Source organism: Castor canadensis, chromosome 11, assembly GCF_047511655.1.
Source record: "Castor canadensis chromosome 11, mCasCan1.hap1v2, whole genome shotgun sequence".
Taxonomy (NCBI): Eukaryota; Metazoa; Chordata; class Mammalia; order Rodentia; family Castoridae; genus Castor; species Castor canadensis.
The window spans coordinates 51074077-51090182 of NC_133396.1; the positions used below are offsets into that span (position 1 = coordinate 51074077).

A 16106-nucleotide genomic window follows, 5' to 3' on the forward strand; every position below is an offset into this window, starting at 1 on the left:
TATCTGCTCAGTGGACCCAGTGTGGATGCAAACCATGGAACAGGCCACAGTGCCCCTCCCCCAAGAGAGGAGACTTCCTGCTCCCCTTCCTTGCACCCTCAAAGGAAGCCTGCTGGTCACCAGAGCCACCAATATAGATAGAGCCTGCAGTCAGCCCTCTCACTCAGAGGACTGACTCTTTGGGACAGACCCATGAGACTATACTCATTTGAGGTTTACAATACCTCTATTAACCAACATGGAACCAGGGCTCCCCAGACACTGAAGAAAATCAACCACACAAACAAACAAACAAAGCCAGGCATGGTGACCCACATATGTGATCCCAGCACTTAGGAGTCTGTTGCAGGAAGATTGTGAGTTTGAGGCCAGCCTGGGCTACATAGAGAGTACTTATCTCTAAAAAAAAAGACCAAAATAAGCACGCTGACACACAAAAGAAGCAGAAATAATACAAGGAACATAGGGGAAAGTTTTTTAAATTATAATTACTATTCTCAGACACATTCATAAGCTAGCATGAAGTAATTAAGGGAGCAATTGGGAACTAGTGGTTGGAGATGAAACATGTGAGCATTAAAATAGAGTGGTTTGATGAATGACCAGCTGATGAATGGTCATGGCAAAGATGAAATTTCAACTTGGAAGATAAAGTTGAGGACATGTCTCAAAATGCAAAGATACAGAGATGAGAGAAAAGAAATGTGTCAAGATAATCCGTAAATTCTATTATTATCTAAAAAGAATTCCAGCTGGGTTTAGTGGCTCATGCCTGCAATCCCAGCTACATGGGAGGTGGAGATACATCATGGTTTAAGGCCACCCTGGGAGATCTAACTCAAAAAACAGCTATGCAGGAGGCCTAGGTAAGAGGATCCTAGTTTGAGGCTGGCCTGGGTAAAAGGATGAGACTTTATCTGAAAAATAAACTAAAGCAAAAAGGGCTATAGGTGTAGCTCAGGTGCTGGAGTGCTTGCCTGGGAAGTGTAAGGCCCTGAGTACTACCAAAACCCCCAAAACATCCAAAAGGAGAGAAACGAAAAATGTACAGGAGGAAGTAAATCTTTTTTAAAGGGGTAAATTGCCTAGAGCTAAAGGAAAATGCAATGCTTGCAGATTGTTGTAGACGTTCAGACTACAAAGTGGCAAGCAGAATAACAGAAGGAAGATTCACCTACATATAAGCACAAGGGCAGAATAATATCTGAGAGACTCCCAGAGAGTATTCCAGTGATGTCATGAAAGATGGCAGAATAGGAAGCTCAAAGTCAGACTCTTCACAAGGCACCCACTGAGCCGGAGAGAAATGTCAGAAGCAAACAAGTCTTGAATTCTGGAGTTGGTCACAAACATGTGCAATAAGGGGAGCATCTGATGAAGAAAGGCTGGTGAGTAGTGGTGATTTTTGGTATTTCTCATAGCAGCTATGTTTTTCTACCTCCCAGTCCAAGGGCAGGAAGCTGCAGGGTTGGTGGCCCAACCTGTGTGGCTCACTAGAACTGGGTTGGGCAATGAAAACCTTGTTCTCCAAAAATCAGTCATGTGTTTTGATCTACCAGGATTCCACCAAGGGGTTGGCACAGAGGCCCTTGGGGTTGATGTGGCTTCTCAGGCAGTGCCTGTCAAAGAATCTAAGGAAAAAGAACTTTGAAAAAACCAAACCAAGAAAACCTTTCTATTGGATCCAAGCATTTCAGGAACTCTCTAGTTTGCAAAAACTAGCTTGGAAAGTCTACTAAATCAATGGATGACTGGAGCCCTCAATGAGCAAGAATAAGGACAGGCCTCGGGAGGGAGGAGAATCAGATTTTCATTGATACCATATTACAATATTCCAGATGTCCAGCTCTCATTAAAAAAAAATTACAGAGAGATACATTCAAAGAGACAGCAAGCTATGGCACATTCACAGGAAACAAGCACATTGTCAGAAATTAGCAAATCTATCAGCTGATGCTTTCAGAACTCTGAACATTAACTGAGGGCTTGCAGTGACAGAGGAGCCACTTATTCAAGAAGAGGGGCTGAATCCTGATGATAACAAGCTTTGTAGCGTTTTAACTTATCCTAATATCATTTCCTTGTTTCTCCCGTGGTAACCTTGGACGATGACAGCCCAGGTTCTAGAACTTGAGTAAGAAGAACCGGTTTACTCAAGGCCACATTCCCAAAGAACAGTTATTACTTCCCTGACAGGCCACATATCTAGTGGTTTCCTAGAAAACCCTACTTGGAAGGCTACCTTTATTTCACATGATTCAAGCCTGTCCATTGTGGAAGTTGATTTCTGAGGGATGTTTGTTATAAACACTCACCGGCAATGGGTGGCATTGGGACAAGTAATTTTAACCACAAAAACTTGGTAGGAAAGGCATGCACATATGGCAGAAGCTGGAAGAAGCAGCAAATGCTATCACCGACAGAACTTATAAACAAAAATGTGAAGATGAGTAAAAAAACAAGGAACCAAAGATTATCAGGTCCATAGTTGGATTCTGTACTTAGTCAACTGCAGAAAGGAATGGTGAGGATGTTGTGGCATAGTGGTGTCGCTCAAATGACTTAGTTTGGCGTAGCTACCACTAGAAGTCTGTCGAGTGAGGTGAAGAGACACAGGGCTGCTCTAAATAGTGTGATAAGGCCTATGAGCACAGTCTTCAGGTTCATGTGAATCCAAGATGGTCGAGACTCAAAATCATATTCCACAAGAAATAGCTGAAAGAATTATGATGTTTACCAAGAAGAAGAGAAAAGACCCTGCAGGGCATGAGTTCCCTGTAACTTGGGAAAAGGACAGACTCCTATAGGATCACAGCATGACGCCTGGTGTTAGTGGGTGAGAGCTTTGAGAGGGAAAGGAAAGATTTCAGCTCAAAGTGAGGAAGGTGTCCTGGGACTCCACACTGCCTTGGGAGGTGGCAAGTTCTTCTCTAGTTGGGAAAGCATAAACTGCTCGACCTGGCAAAGGTCTTCTGGAGGAGTCCCAGTGTCAGGTGGACGATTATACCAAATATCCTCTCAGACCCCTTTAATCCTAGGGCTATGCACAGCTTGTTGATACACTATCTTTTCTGTTTTCTTTTTCCCCAGTCTTTTCCTCTCCTCAGGTCATTTAGGATATCTACTACAGCCAAATCTTTACATTCACTAATCTTTTCTTCTACGGTGTCTAATGTCATTTCAATATAACTTTGTCTCAGACATCTTTCATCTTTAGAAGTTCAATTTTGTTTTGATATCTTTGATGCCTAGCTAAAGTCATGTTTTCTCCACCTCCTTGAAAATATGAATCATAATTACAGAAACTGCTCTGATATCCTTGTGTACTAATTCTATCCTCTATTTCATTTCTGGGTCACTTTCAATTGATTGATGTCTCTTTTTATTATGGATTTTAGTTTGTTTCTTTTTTTTTGTGGTACTGGGGCTTAAACTCAGGACCTCACACTTGCACTTTACCACTTGAGCCACTCCACCAGCCCTTTTTTGTGTTGGGCATTTTCGAGATAGGGTCTTGTGAACTATTTGCCCAGGCTGGCTTCAAACCTTAATCCTCCTGATCTCTGTCTCCTGAGTAGCCAGGATTATAGGCTGAGCCACCTGCACAGGGCAAGGATTTTAGTTTCTTGCTACTTTGTATGCCTGATCATTTTTAATCATATGTCAGACATTGTGAATTTTACTTTGTTGGGTACTGCATATTCTTTTATTATTTTAAATAACCTTTTAAAGCTTTGATGTGGTTAAGTTCTAGGCTATAGTTAAGCTCTTTCTAGGCCTTTATAAACTTCAGCAATTGTTCTGCCTTCTCCCTTCTGAGCCACACATGCACAGCTCAGTCGTGGGCTTAGAGATTGGAGGGAGGCCTTCTGTGGATTGGGACAGTGTGCTCTCCTCCCTCCAGGGCACTCTGCTTTGTGAACTCTAGCCACTCCAACTCCATTTCCTCAGCCCAGGAGAACGGGGTGGGGGGCGGGGCTTTGCCAAGGTTCCCTCTCTCTGGCCTGGAAACTCTCTCCCAGTAAGCTGGGGCATCATGAGTACTCTTCCTGTCAACCCCTCTCAGGGATCACTGTCCCATTTTGCCTACTATCCAAAACTATTTTAAAAATACCATTTTTTTGGTCTAGTTTTTAGTTGTTTAAGGCAAGAAGGTAAATCTGGTCTCTGTTACTCTCAGACCTAAGATTTTCTAAGAATATGCTTGGACATTTGTCTAAAACCAATGAGGTCAGAGGAAACTCAGGAGCACGACTTGAAAAGAATAAACCTGAGTTTCTTCCTATGAACCTGAGGCAGCTGGTACAAATTACCAAAGCATTTTTGTGAATTTTTTTTGTGTGTGTGGTGGTGGGGATCAAACTCAGGACTTCATGCATGCTAGATAAATGTTCTACCACCAAGCTATGTTCCTTGTCCATGAAGATTTTTTTAATTCAAAAGATACTTTATTACACCTAAATAATTATGCAAAGATGTTGTTATAGAAAATACAATAAAATTTGGTGTAAGATTGAATCAGTAATTTTTGCTAGTACTGCCCCGAGTGTGGATGCTGTGAGCGTGCCCTGGACTGTGAGGTGTCTCTCTGGGGATGGGGACATTCTGTGTGCTATTTCTGTATATCTCTGGCAACATTGGTGTGATGAGTAAAGGAAAGGTGGAATGATTTTCATGGGCTTTCTTCATTCAAACTCCTTCAAATTCCATACTGTGCCTCTCATTCCTGGCTGCACTACAGGCTTTCCTCTAATGTAAAATGCCACCTCCTCTCATAGTCAGAAGACTATAGTGAAGAAAGAGCATAAAAGTAAAGCCCGATTTCTTAGTGAGTACCTACTTGTCACTGGTGAATATGTAAGCGACCACATCCTTCAGAGCTGCAAGGAGAACTCCCACGGCTAACACGCAAATGCCTGGAACACACAGAAGGAGCAAGAGGCAATGACCGTTTTCCAGAGCATAACAGATCGCACGGCTGGCTCATGAAAGACTTGCATCAGTCATTTAGGAAATGTAATAATGTAGCCTAGAATAATGTGGAACCTGTTGTCCCAGCTACTTGGGAGGCTGAGGCAGGGGGATCACTTGAGTCCACAAGTTTGAGACCAGTCTGGGCAACATAGTGAGGCCTCATCTCAAAAGAAAGGCTGTAATGTAAGTAGTGTTTCTTTTTATTGTTCATGAAAAGGACAACTAAGATCTGGTGATTCTGACTTCTTTTTCTGAAGGACACTCATAGAAAAGATCCTTAATAACATGTCAATTGTTATAGTTTGAACTAAAATTCAGGTGGAATTTAATCTCCAGCACAGCAGCACTGGGAGGTGGTTGAACCATGAGGGCTCTTCTCTCATGTATGGGATTAGGAGCCTTTATAAAAGGGCTTGACAAGGGAGTTTGGTCCCCTTTTTGTTCTTCCCTCACTTCTGCCATGTGAAGACACACTGCTCCTTCCTTCAGGAGGAGGCAGTATTAAGCCATCATCTTGGAGCCCAGAGTGGCCCTCATCAGACAGACAAACCTGCTGATTCCTTGATCTTGGATTTCTCAGCCTCCAGAGCTGTGAGAAACCAATTTTGGGTTTTTTTTTTATAAATTACCCACCTTAGGTATTCTGTTACAGCAGCACAAACAGACTAAGACATGAATACATCGGAATCTTTTGTTACTTTCAGATTCCAAGACATTAAAACTGCAAGCAGATACTGTGGTCCAGAGTATGAAGAACTGGTTACCCTGACTATGGTCATAAAATAAGGTAATAATTGCCTTAAATTATTTCAGCAGTACCAAGTGCAATATTGTTTACTTGGTAAACAGAAAAAAATTATGACTAATTTATCTCAGTAAATTTGAAAGAGCATAAAGAATAAAGGTTTTTTTTTTTTTTTTTAGTATAAGCATGTGACCCAATTCCTACAGAAATTTTGACATGTCAATTTTAACTTGTCACACTACATTCAGCATGGATGCCAGGGAGTAGAGGGTTTTGCTCACCAGCACACAGGACAACAGTGGTACAGGAGCACCAGGCCTGCTCAGCATTCCCTGCCCCCAGAGCGTTACCCACTCGGACACTGGCAGCCACACCAAAGCCAAGAGGCACCTGGGAATTAACAATCATAAATCACAATTTAAAAACCCTCAAAATGTGTGTGTTACTGCTGTAAGGCGCAAGCACGTGGAAACTCCAGACAGACTCAGCGATCTGAGCTTCAGGTGAATTCTATTGTGTCCTAGCCATGTGACTGGAGACATATCACTCAACCTCTTTGAAACCTGATTTCTGATTTCTTGCCCAGTGAAGAGGTGTAGCACTTCCCTGACTATCCCCGCTTCACATGAATCAGAGCAGGGCCTGGATTTGGAGGGAAACACTTCCTTTATTGACTATACACATGTTATCATGACTTAACCTAGTTACATTTTACAAGGTAAGATTTAACTTAATATGGATACATAAATTATTTATAAAAATCAAAGGGACCATGTGAAAAAGCACTTAGCTCAAAGCCTGGCACCCTGTAGGAACTCAATAAAAGTTGATGGTATCTGACTCCATAACCTCTCTTTGATGGTGAGATGGATCTTGTACATCTCATTATCCGGTTATCTGGTATGTGCCCTTCAAGGGCTAAAACTTGATTCTAATAATTGCTTATGGAACTCTAAAGCTGTTCTTCTTTGCTTCCTAAATAGACATCATAGAGATGAAAGTTCCTCCATCATTATCTCACTACATGGTGCTGCACCTGGGCTGTTTGGGTAAGTGGGATGTAGAGACAGAAGGCTTGGGTTCTTATACCTGTTTTCAAAAATCCATACATCAGTTTTAACTTCTCACTCCTACTAGGATCAGTATGCTCCCAATAGCTTCTAATTTGTTAATGCTTTGAAAACTAGCCTGAGCTGATTAAAACTGCATATTAAATTGTTAAGATTAGCCAGACACCGTGGCTCATGCCTGTAATCCTAGCTACTCAGGAGGATCACAGTTGGAAGTTAGCCCAGGGAAATAGTTTGCAAGCCCCTATCTTGAGAAAAACCATCACAAAAAATGTCTGGTGGAGTGGCTCAAGATGTAGGACCTGAGATCAACCTCAATACTGCAACAACAACAAAAAATTGTTAAGATTAACAATTTGCAAAACAGTATACTTGACTGTATAAGAATGTGTAAGACTTGTGTGCGTCCAGTTCAAGATAAATGACAGATTTGAAAATTTCACAACAAAATCTGAGCTGGTGGAGTGGCTCAAGCAATAAGAGTGCTGGCCAAGCAAACACAGGCCAGGAGTTCAAGCCCCAGTGCTACAAAAAAAAATACCCTCAAGAAAACCCATTATTTTGTACAAACATTATATGCTAATAAGAATAAATAAAATATAAGTTTTAGACTGAGTGGGAGAAAATATTTGCAAAATTCTTATTGGATGTTCTCTTTAAAATGAAAGACCAGATCTTGTGCTCAACTCTCTTTCCTCTCCAAACATAATTACTAGAAAATACATCTCCCTGTGAGGTGGAAAGAAATTAATTAATGCTGAGACTAAGAGCATTAACACCCACACCACCGTGCTTCTGGGGTAGAACCTGGGAAACCACAGTCCAGAATACCCACAGAAGGCTGAATCTCGCTCCTTTGTCCCCAAGGAGCCCTGGGGTCTTGAAATTCTATCAAGGCAGGAGGCAGAGTATCTGAAGAAATGTCCCAGGCCTATCTGGACCTCCCTTACTATTAGCACACAGAAAAGCTGGACCAACAGAGCTGCATCAAAGTGTATGGGCTCCCTGTGGCCCAGTCAAGTCCTTATTTTGTTTTGGAGGATGGTGGACATAGAAGTGGGGTGGGACTGGAGTGAGAAGGCTGGATGGCCTCTGCCCATTCCCCACCCACAAACCCAAAAGTGAAGGTGTTGGGTCTGGATACCTAAGGCAGATGAGTAAGTAGCCCATCCCTCATGGAGAGCCCCATGAGCCCTGCACCCTGAGAAGGAGTTATAAATCTACATTCCTGCATCCTGAGAGGGAGTTATAAACCTGCATTCCTGCACCCTGAGGAAGAGATACAGGGTCTCACAAATCTGCCAGGAAGAGATACAGGGTCTCACAAATCTGCTACAGGACTGATAAACAAAATTCTCCCAATGTTGTTTTCCCCCCCAATAAGGGGCAAACAGACCAGCTCATCTAAGGAGGCCCATGCAAATACATGCCCAATAGGAGAAACCCACCTAACTGATACTCTAACCCAGCGTTAAAGCATCCTTAAAAAGCCCTAGCCTTCACCTAAACAGGGAGTTACCGGCTTCCAGGCTCCGCTGCAGTACTCTAGCTATAGCCTTTCCTTTCTCACTAATAATAACTATTTTATATACTGGCTTTGGCTCATCATTCAGCTGCCTCACAAGCCAGTTCTCTGGCCTGTGAAGGCAAGGACCCTCGACACTGGCCTGCAACACTTTGACACTGGCACATAACATTTTGGTGACCACGAAGGGACCCAATCTCTTCTGAACCAAGGTCAGTATAGGTTGTGCCAAAATGGGAAAGGCTGCCTAGGAACATGACTGTGATTTGTCTGGCACTCCGATGGAGTCTGTTTTCCAGGAGAGACCACCCTCACCATGGCCTAGCTACAGTGGAACTCTCAGGTTGACCTTTTTTTTCTCTCTCTTTCTCTCTGTCTTATTAAGGAGGATTTCTCCCTTGGGGAACTGAAGAAAAGCTCCGAGCCCATTACAGCTGTAAGGCAGGCAATCTGAGGGAACTCAGATGTCAGGTGGGGATTTATACCGCTCTGCCAGTGCTATGTGGGTGGAGCCCAACTTCAGTGCACCGAGGCCTTTTTTTCCTCTCCTTAAACTCTCTCTCTCTTTCAAGATCTGACCCACTTAAGAGGAGGTCTGAAAATAGCCAGTGGAAAAGAAAGTTTGTCTTCAAGCCAAAAAAGGTGTTCTGGCCAGGGCACTCCCCAGTGTCACCCAAAGGCTGTAGATGCAACTTCCTGACCACCCTGAGGCTCCAAAAGCAGCTAAGTCTCAGACCCCTCCAGCCATGCCTGAGGCAAACAATCAGATCTCTCATGCTTCCTTCATGGTTTCCGTGGCCCAAGAGTGGAGGTCATCCCTTGCTTCCAGTGCTCCAGTACTGCTATTGGGCAGGATCGACCTGGACAGCAGTGATGACCAAAAATCCCTCATGTGTTGAGCCTAGAAACTCTCTTTTCCCCCCACCCTCAGCCTTTCCTTCCTCTTTCCCAAGCAGTTCAGGATAAATGGCCTCCCCCTTTTGTTCTAAACAGCAGTGGGCTTCCTTCAGCAAATTTGAAAAATACACCCGTTCTGCTCCCTTCCTGGTCCTGCCTTGTCCTTTATCTCTGTCTGCCTTCCCCTCCCTGGGTTTACTGGGATCCTGGCTGCCCATGAGGAAAAACTTGTAACATGGTACCTTATGACTTTCTTAGATTATACCCACACTAGTTTGCCAGGCCTCTCTGTCCAAGACAACTTTAAGTCAGCTGCTAGACACCAGCAGGGCAAAAGCACTTACAAAAAACTGTGGTTGCCATGCTCATGTTCTAACTGCCCCCACAAGGTGAGGAGGGAAAACAAATGGGTGCACTTGTGAACAGCGATGCTGGCCCCTGGGCACAGCAAGAATGCCTGCCATAGCTAAAAAATCCATAGAGAGTACCCAGCACATCCTAGGCCACCAGCCACACATGGAGGTGGCTACAACTCGCCACTACTCCCCCTAAAAAGGGATGAGAAGAAAAACAAATGTGTGCAGGCACGCATACACAAAAACAGGTGGGGGGAGGGCTATAGGCCACAGGATGGCATCGCTCATCCTGGGCATGAGAAGGGGCAGCAGCGGCAGCATTTTGCTCAAGCCTGGTTCCCAGCCCCACCTTATGCCTTGGGCCTGACTGACCCAGGCCTTGTAAGCTAATTGTTATCTCAAGGTTATAGTCTCAGAAACAGCAAAATGGGCATTATTATGGTCTCTAAGCTTCTCATTTAAAATTTTCTATACTTTTGGCCTCAGCATAAAAACTTTTTTCCTCCAAATAGTCATCCCTTATGGTACTGTTATTGCCCTGGGACACCCTCTAAATGCTAAATGCCCTTCTCTCACTTTACAGATGATACATTCCTTTGTTTAAAAGGGTAGGCTTTATTAAGGAGGCTGCTTGCTGTTAGCTAGAAGGCAGGATCCTAGAGCTTTCCTCACTGTGTTGGTCAGGTGACCTAACCTGACCAGTTCACTCTCTTCCATCCTGGTCACAAATGTGGGGAAAGTCATGAGACAGGGATGCCTGGTTTCATTAGTAAGGTCATTCCCAGTCAGGACGCTGATAAAAAGGGAACTGATTCAGTTCATTGTTGTTGTTGTCTTTCTAGATGGGACCTGCCCCTTCCAGTCTTCCGGCCTCAGTATCCAAGCAGTCTCTGTTGGCCTGTCTACTGAAATATTGGAAGGATCTTGACCCTAACCTCAAAAAAAAAGAACGCTCATCTTTCTTTGTACTGAGGTTTGGCCTCAGTATCCCTTAGAAGACCAGGAGAAATGATCTTCACAGGGTTCCTTAAATTACAATACCTACTCCAATTAGACCTTTTCTGTAAAAGGGAAAAAGAGTGGATCGAGGTACCCTACATACAACTTTTCCTTCATCTCCGAGAACACCCAGAATGGCTCCATAATTGCTGCTTAGATACCCAAATGCTGGCCATTCTTTGTAAGTCACAGAATAAACATGGGGAAGGAGAACCAAAAAGTCCCTTACCAATGACAAGGCCCTCACCCCTTCTGCTCCACCCTCTGCCATACCTCCTAAGCCACGCCAATATTCAGAACCTCCTACTGGGTGCTTCCCCCTTCAACAGGCAATGGCAGGAAGAGGGCGAGTCTATGTCCCCTTCCAGCTATCAGATCTAAGGGAAATTAAAAAAGATCTGGGCAGCTATACTGATGCCCCAGACCAATACATTCAAGCCTTTATCTCTGTGATCCAAACTTTTGAATTGGCCTGGAAGGATATTATGCTTCTACTAGACCAAACTCTTTCCTCATTAGAAAAACAACATGGGTTCTGGCCCAGGCCACTCAGGTTGGAAATGATTACCATTTACAATGGGTAAATGGTACCCAATACCTGTAGTGCCTGGAAATGAGGAGACAAATATGCCTATACCCATAGGGGCACAAGCAGTCCCTTTGGCAGATCCACATTGGAATCAGAATGATGAGGAAGATGAATGGCGTCAATGCCACTTCATCCATCTTATAGTAGAAGGGCTAAAAAGAGCCAAAGTCAAACCACTAAACTATTCCCAGGTGACTGTAGTACAACAAGGTCCTGAAGAAAACCCCTTTACCTTTCTGCAGCATCTTAAGGATGCTATCCAAAAGCATACCACAGTGGACCCAGAATCACAGGTGGGAGAGGTTATCCTCAAAGATAAATTTCTAACACAATCAGCCCCAGATATTTGTAGAACACTCCAAAAGTCTGTGGCTAAAGGAGAAAAATCATTGGACCAATTAATGCAGCTAGCCATGTCTGTATACTATAACTGGGATATTACTAAAAGGAGAGAAAAAGACAAAAAAACACCATGACCTCATTGCAGCGCTCAGAGAGGGCCCCACCCGACTGGGGTCTACATCTTGAGTTTGCTACCATTGTGGACAGGAGGGAACTTCTGTAGGGAATGCACAAACGGGGGACAGCCCGGGAAACAGCCCTGCCTCTCTCTGAGACCCTGCCCTCTCTGCAAGGGTAACCACTGGAGGTCTAAGTGCCCCCATCTCCAGATGGAAGGTGGGGTGCCACCTCCTATGGATTGATGGGTTCTGGGGCCTCCTGTCCTGGCTCTACTTCTTGACATCAATGTTGAGAAGCCTCAGGTAACCACAATAGAGAAGCAAAGGTCATCTTCCTCCTAGATGGTGGAGCCTGTTTCTGTCTCACCTTTCTCTTCTGGTCCCTGGTCCAATGACAAGGTTATCATTTGAGGCGTATCTGGCCAGCCCCTAGAGCACTATTTTACCTGGCCTCTGGCCTTCTCTTGGGGAGACCTCCTCTTCTGTCATTCTTTTCTCATAATTTCTGAAACTCCAGTGCCCCTGCTGGGATGAGATTTACTATCTCAACTAAAAGCTCAAATTCTACTTCCCCCAGAGGACTATCTCTGCTGCCTCCTCATTCAAGAACAAATAGATCCTATAGTGTGGACTGATGGGATGACTGTAGGGTGAGCCAAAACAGCCCTCCCTATTCAAATAAAACTGAAAGATCCCTCACAGTTTCCACACCAGAAACAATATTCCCTCAAGTCTGAGGGAAGACAAGGCCTTTTACCTATTATAAATTCCTTTAAAAAACAAGGGCTGCTAATTAGTTGCTCTAGCCCCTATAATACTATTCTTGCTGTCCACAAGGGGCCAAACAAATGGAGATTGGTTCAAGACCTCCAGCTCATTAATGAAGCTATCATTCCCCTTCACCCAATTGTTCCCAATCCCTATACTCTATTGGCTCAAATACCCTCAAAAGCCCAATATTACTCTGTACTAGATTTAAAGGATGCTTTCTTTTACATTCCTCTACATCCTGACAGTCAGCCTCTGTTTGCTTTTGAAGATCCCACAAACTCTTCACAGCAACTGACTTGGACAGTTTTGCCACAAAGGTTTAGGGACAGCCCCCATCTTTTAGGACAGGCCCTAACCAGGGACTTATTAGATTGGCACAACCCAGAGGCCACCCTTCTTCAATATGTTGATGATCTACTTCTGTGCAGAGTCACAGAGCCCCTCATCTTCAGGACAACTGAGTCCCTTTTAAACTTTCTGGCCTCCCAGAGATACAAAGTCTTTAAAGAAAAGGCTCAATTATGCCTCCCACAGGTCACTTACATAGGTGTGGTCTTAAAGGGACAGACTCGCTCCCTGAGTCATGAGCGAATTGACCCAGTCCTCCATTTTCCACTTCCCCAGACCATAAAGCAGCTTAGAGCTTTTTTGGGAGTTACAGGATTTTGCAGGTTCTGGATCCCTAGATATGCAGCCCTTGCCAGGCCCCTATACCAGCTCCTAAAAGATGCTCAGCGAGGCTCTCAATCCCTTCTAGATTAGGACCCTAAAAATACAAAGGCTTTTCAGGCCTTCAAACTGTCACTCCAAACTGCCCTGGCATTGAGCCCAAGACTGTTTTCCATAACCCAAGACCGTTTTCAACTATTTGTCTATGAAAAAGGGGGGACAGCCCTAGGAGTACTGACCCAACTCTGAGGGCCCACTCCACAGCCAAAGAAGTAGCAATGTGGCTAAAGGGTGGCCTGGGTGCTTAAGGGCCCTAGCAGCAACCTGCCTCTTGATCCCAGAGGCCCAAAAATTAATTCTTGGACAGCCCTTAACTATATATACTCCACACGATCTAGGGGGGGCTTCTAGCAGCTAAAGGAGGACTATGGTTATCAGACAACAGGCTACTTAAATATCAGGCCCAATTATTAGAATGTCCAGATGTGAGCCTTTGGGTGTGCTCTGTCCTAAATCTGGCACCGCTCCTCCCCACTGAGGGGGAGCCACACATGCATTCCTGTGAGGAAGTGCTAGCCGAATGCTATTCAGCTAGGTCTGACCTCCTTGACCAGCCGCCTCTGGACCCAGACCTCACTCTCTTCACAGATGGAAGTTCATTCGTCCAGGAGGGAATTAGACTAGTAGGGGTGGCTGTGGTCTCTCTCACTGAGACTCTGTGGGCTGAACCTCTGCCTCCTTCCACTAGTGCCCAACTGGCTGAGCTGATAGCTCTCATTAAGGCATTACAATTATCTGAGGGAAAAACTGCCAACATCTATACAGACTCTAAATATGCTTTCCTGGTCCTGCATGCCATGCAGCCCTTTGGAAAGAACGAGGATTGTTAACTGCTAAAGGATCTCCTATCAAACATTCCAAGGAAATCTTAAAACTCTTAAAAGAAGCTTTACTTCCAAAACAAATAGCAGTAATTCACTGCCCTGGATATCAAAGGTCAGAGGATCAGGTTGCTAAGGGAAACCAGAGAGCTGATATGGCAGCAAAGGAGGCTGCTAGGATAGGAGACCTTATGTTCAGGCCCCTGTCTTGTGGAGAACAATCCCTCCTTCCTTCTGAATGCCCCCAATACTCACCTACCGAGAAGTCACAGGCTTCAGAGAGAGGTTATTGCTTACATGATAGAGGATGGTGGATAACTCCTGAGGGCAAATTATTTCTCCCACAGAGTAGCCAACAGAAGATTCTAAAGACCCTACATCAGACCTATCACTTGGGGGGTCCATAAGACACTCTCTTTGGCACGGTGATTATTTGAGGTAGTAAAACTTGGAGATACTCTCGTTTTTTATTAGAGTGTGAAATCTGTCAGTGTAACAACCCTGCAACACTGCCCTGCCTATCCCTGGAACTCAGAGGCAGGGGACATATCCAGGAGAGGACTGGCAGCTTGGCTTTACCCACCTACCAAGGGGCCCAACCTCTAGATTGCTCCTGGTTCTGGTGGATACCTTTACTGGATGGGTTGAAGCATTTCCCTGCTCCTCTGAAAAGGGCTGAGAAGTAATTAAGGTGCTAATTAATGAGATTATCCCTAGATTTGGAGCCCCTCAGACTCTCCAAAGTGACCATGGGCTGGCCTTCTGAGCCAAAGTCACTCAGGGAGTCTCTAAGGCTTTGGGAATCAAACATCATCTCCACTGTGCCTGGAGACCCCAATCCTCAGGCAAGGTTGAGCGAGCCAATGGATTACTCACCTGTCTAAGCTGGCTCAGGAAACTCACTTCCCCTGGCAAAAATTACTACCTCTAGCCTTAATCTGACTCAGAAACACCCCAAATAAAATGGGCCTTACTCCCTCTGAGGCCTTGTATGGGAGACCCTTTCTCCAAAAAGATTTAATTTTAGACCCTGAAGTATCAAACCTGGTCTCTCATATCACTCACCTAGCCAGGTTGCAGCAGGTCCTCTCTAAAAGAGGGAGGAGCCCCAAGGGCTCTCCCTGGCTGCCTTTTGCCCTGGAGATCTAGTCCTTATCAAACTCCCCCATAACTCCCGGGGTCTCTCTGAGCCCCCTTGGGAAGGGCCACACCCGGTCTTGTTATCTATCCCCACAGGAATGAAGGTTGCTGGGCTAGACTCCTGGATTCACATCTCCTGACCCAAACGCTGGACACCAGAGCCTGATGCCCCCCATCCGAGCCACACCCTGCTCCACCAGCCTACTCCTGTGAGCCAGTGGAAGACCTCAAATATCTTCTCAAGAGGAACACCTCGAACACGTAACCTATGCCTTCACTTCCTCCCTTTTTGTGGGCTGTTTTATTCTCATCCCCCTTCTTCTAAGGGTCGGCTTGTGGGCAACTTCTCCCCCTGAGTGGGTATGGCCCCAATGAGTAGCCCTGAGTGGCGGGTATCTTGTCCTGTGTACCCTGTTCTTTGTGCTCTCTTTCCTCTTATAGTCTGTGCCTTGGCTGCGGGTCCCCCTCCCTGCCCTCATGACTGCAGTTACTACAATGCTGCACCTGGTTGTTCCTACAGCAACCTTCACTGTTTAAAAGATGGACAATTATATGGCAAGGCATTAGGCACAGGCTTTGCTGGCATGTATGGTCCCTCCCAATGTCTAGGAAGAGCAGGCCAATGGATCTGTTGGCCACAGGAGGGAACAAAAAATAAAGAAACTGTAAAAACAAAAGTCGAAATACTTACTGACATGTCACTGGAGGATCATGTAAACTATGTGCGGCAGAGACTCCCACTGCCCACTACCGCTCCTAGAAAAAATTACAACTCCCACAGCCTCAGCCACCCATGGATCTAAATCCCCAGCTGTTCAGGTTACTCAACTCTGCCCACAGTCTTTTAAACTCTACAAACCCCTCTTTGGCTGACGATTGCTGGCTTTGTCTCTCTCCAAGCCTTCCACAAGTACTGGCAACCCCCATGACTCACTTGAGGGCTCACCAGGTAATAAATTAAACCCTCCCTTAACAAAACCTAATATTACCAATATAAAACTAACCCATCCCGCTCCCCAGTGCCTCCAA

At 44.9% G+C, this 16106-nt stretch overlaps 1 protein-coding gene across 1 annotated transcript in view; it reads right to left on the reverse strand.

The window, feature by feature from the left end:
* LOC109699722 (multidrug and toxin extrusion protein 2) overlaps positions 1-16106 on the reverse strand; it is a 60746-nt gene that overhangs the window by 6736 nt on the left and 37904 nt on the right. The window contains exons 11-12 of the mRNA XM_074044761.1: positions 6001-6109; positions 4841-4916 (exon numbers count right to left, since the gene is read on the reverse strand). Of these exons, the coding sequence (XP_073900862.1) occupies positions 4841-4916; positions 6001-6109 (185 nt within the window). The remainder of the gene's footprint in view (positions 1-4840; positions 4917-6000; positions 6110-16106) is intronic.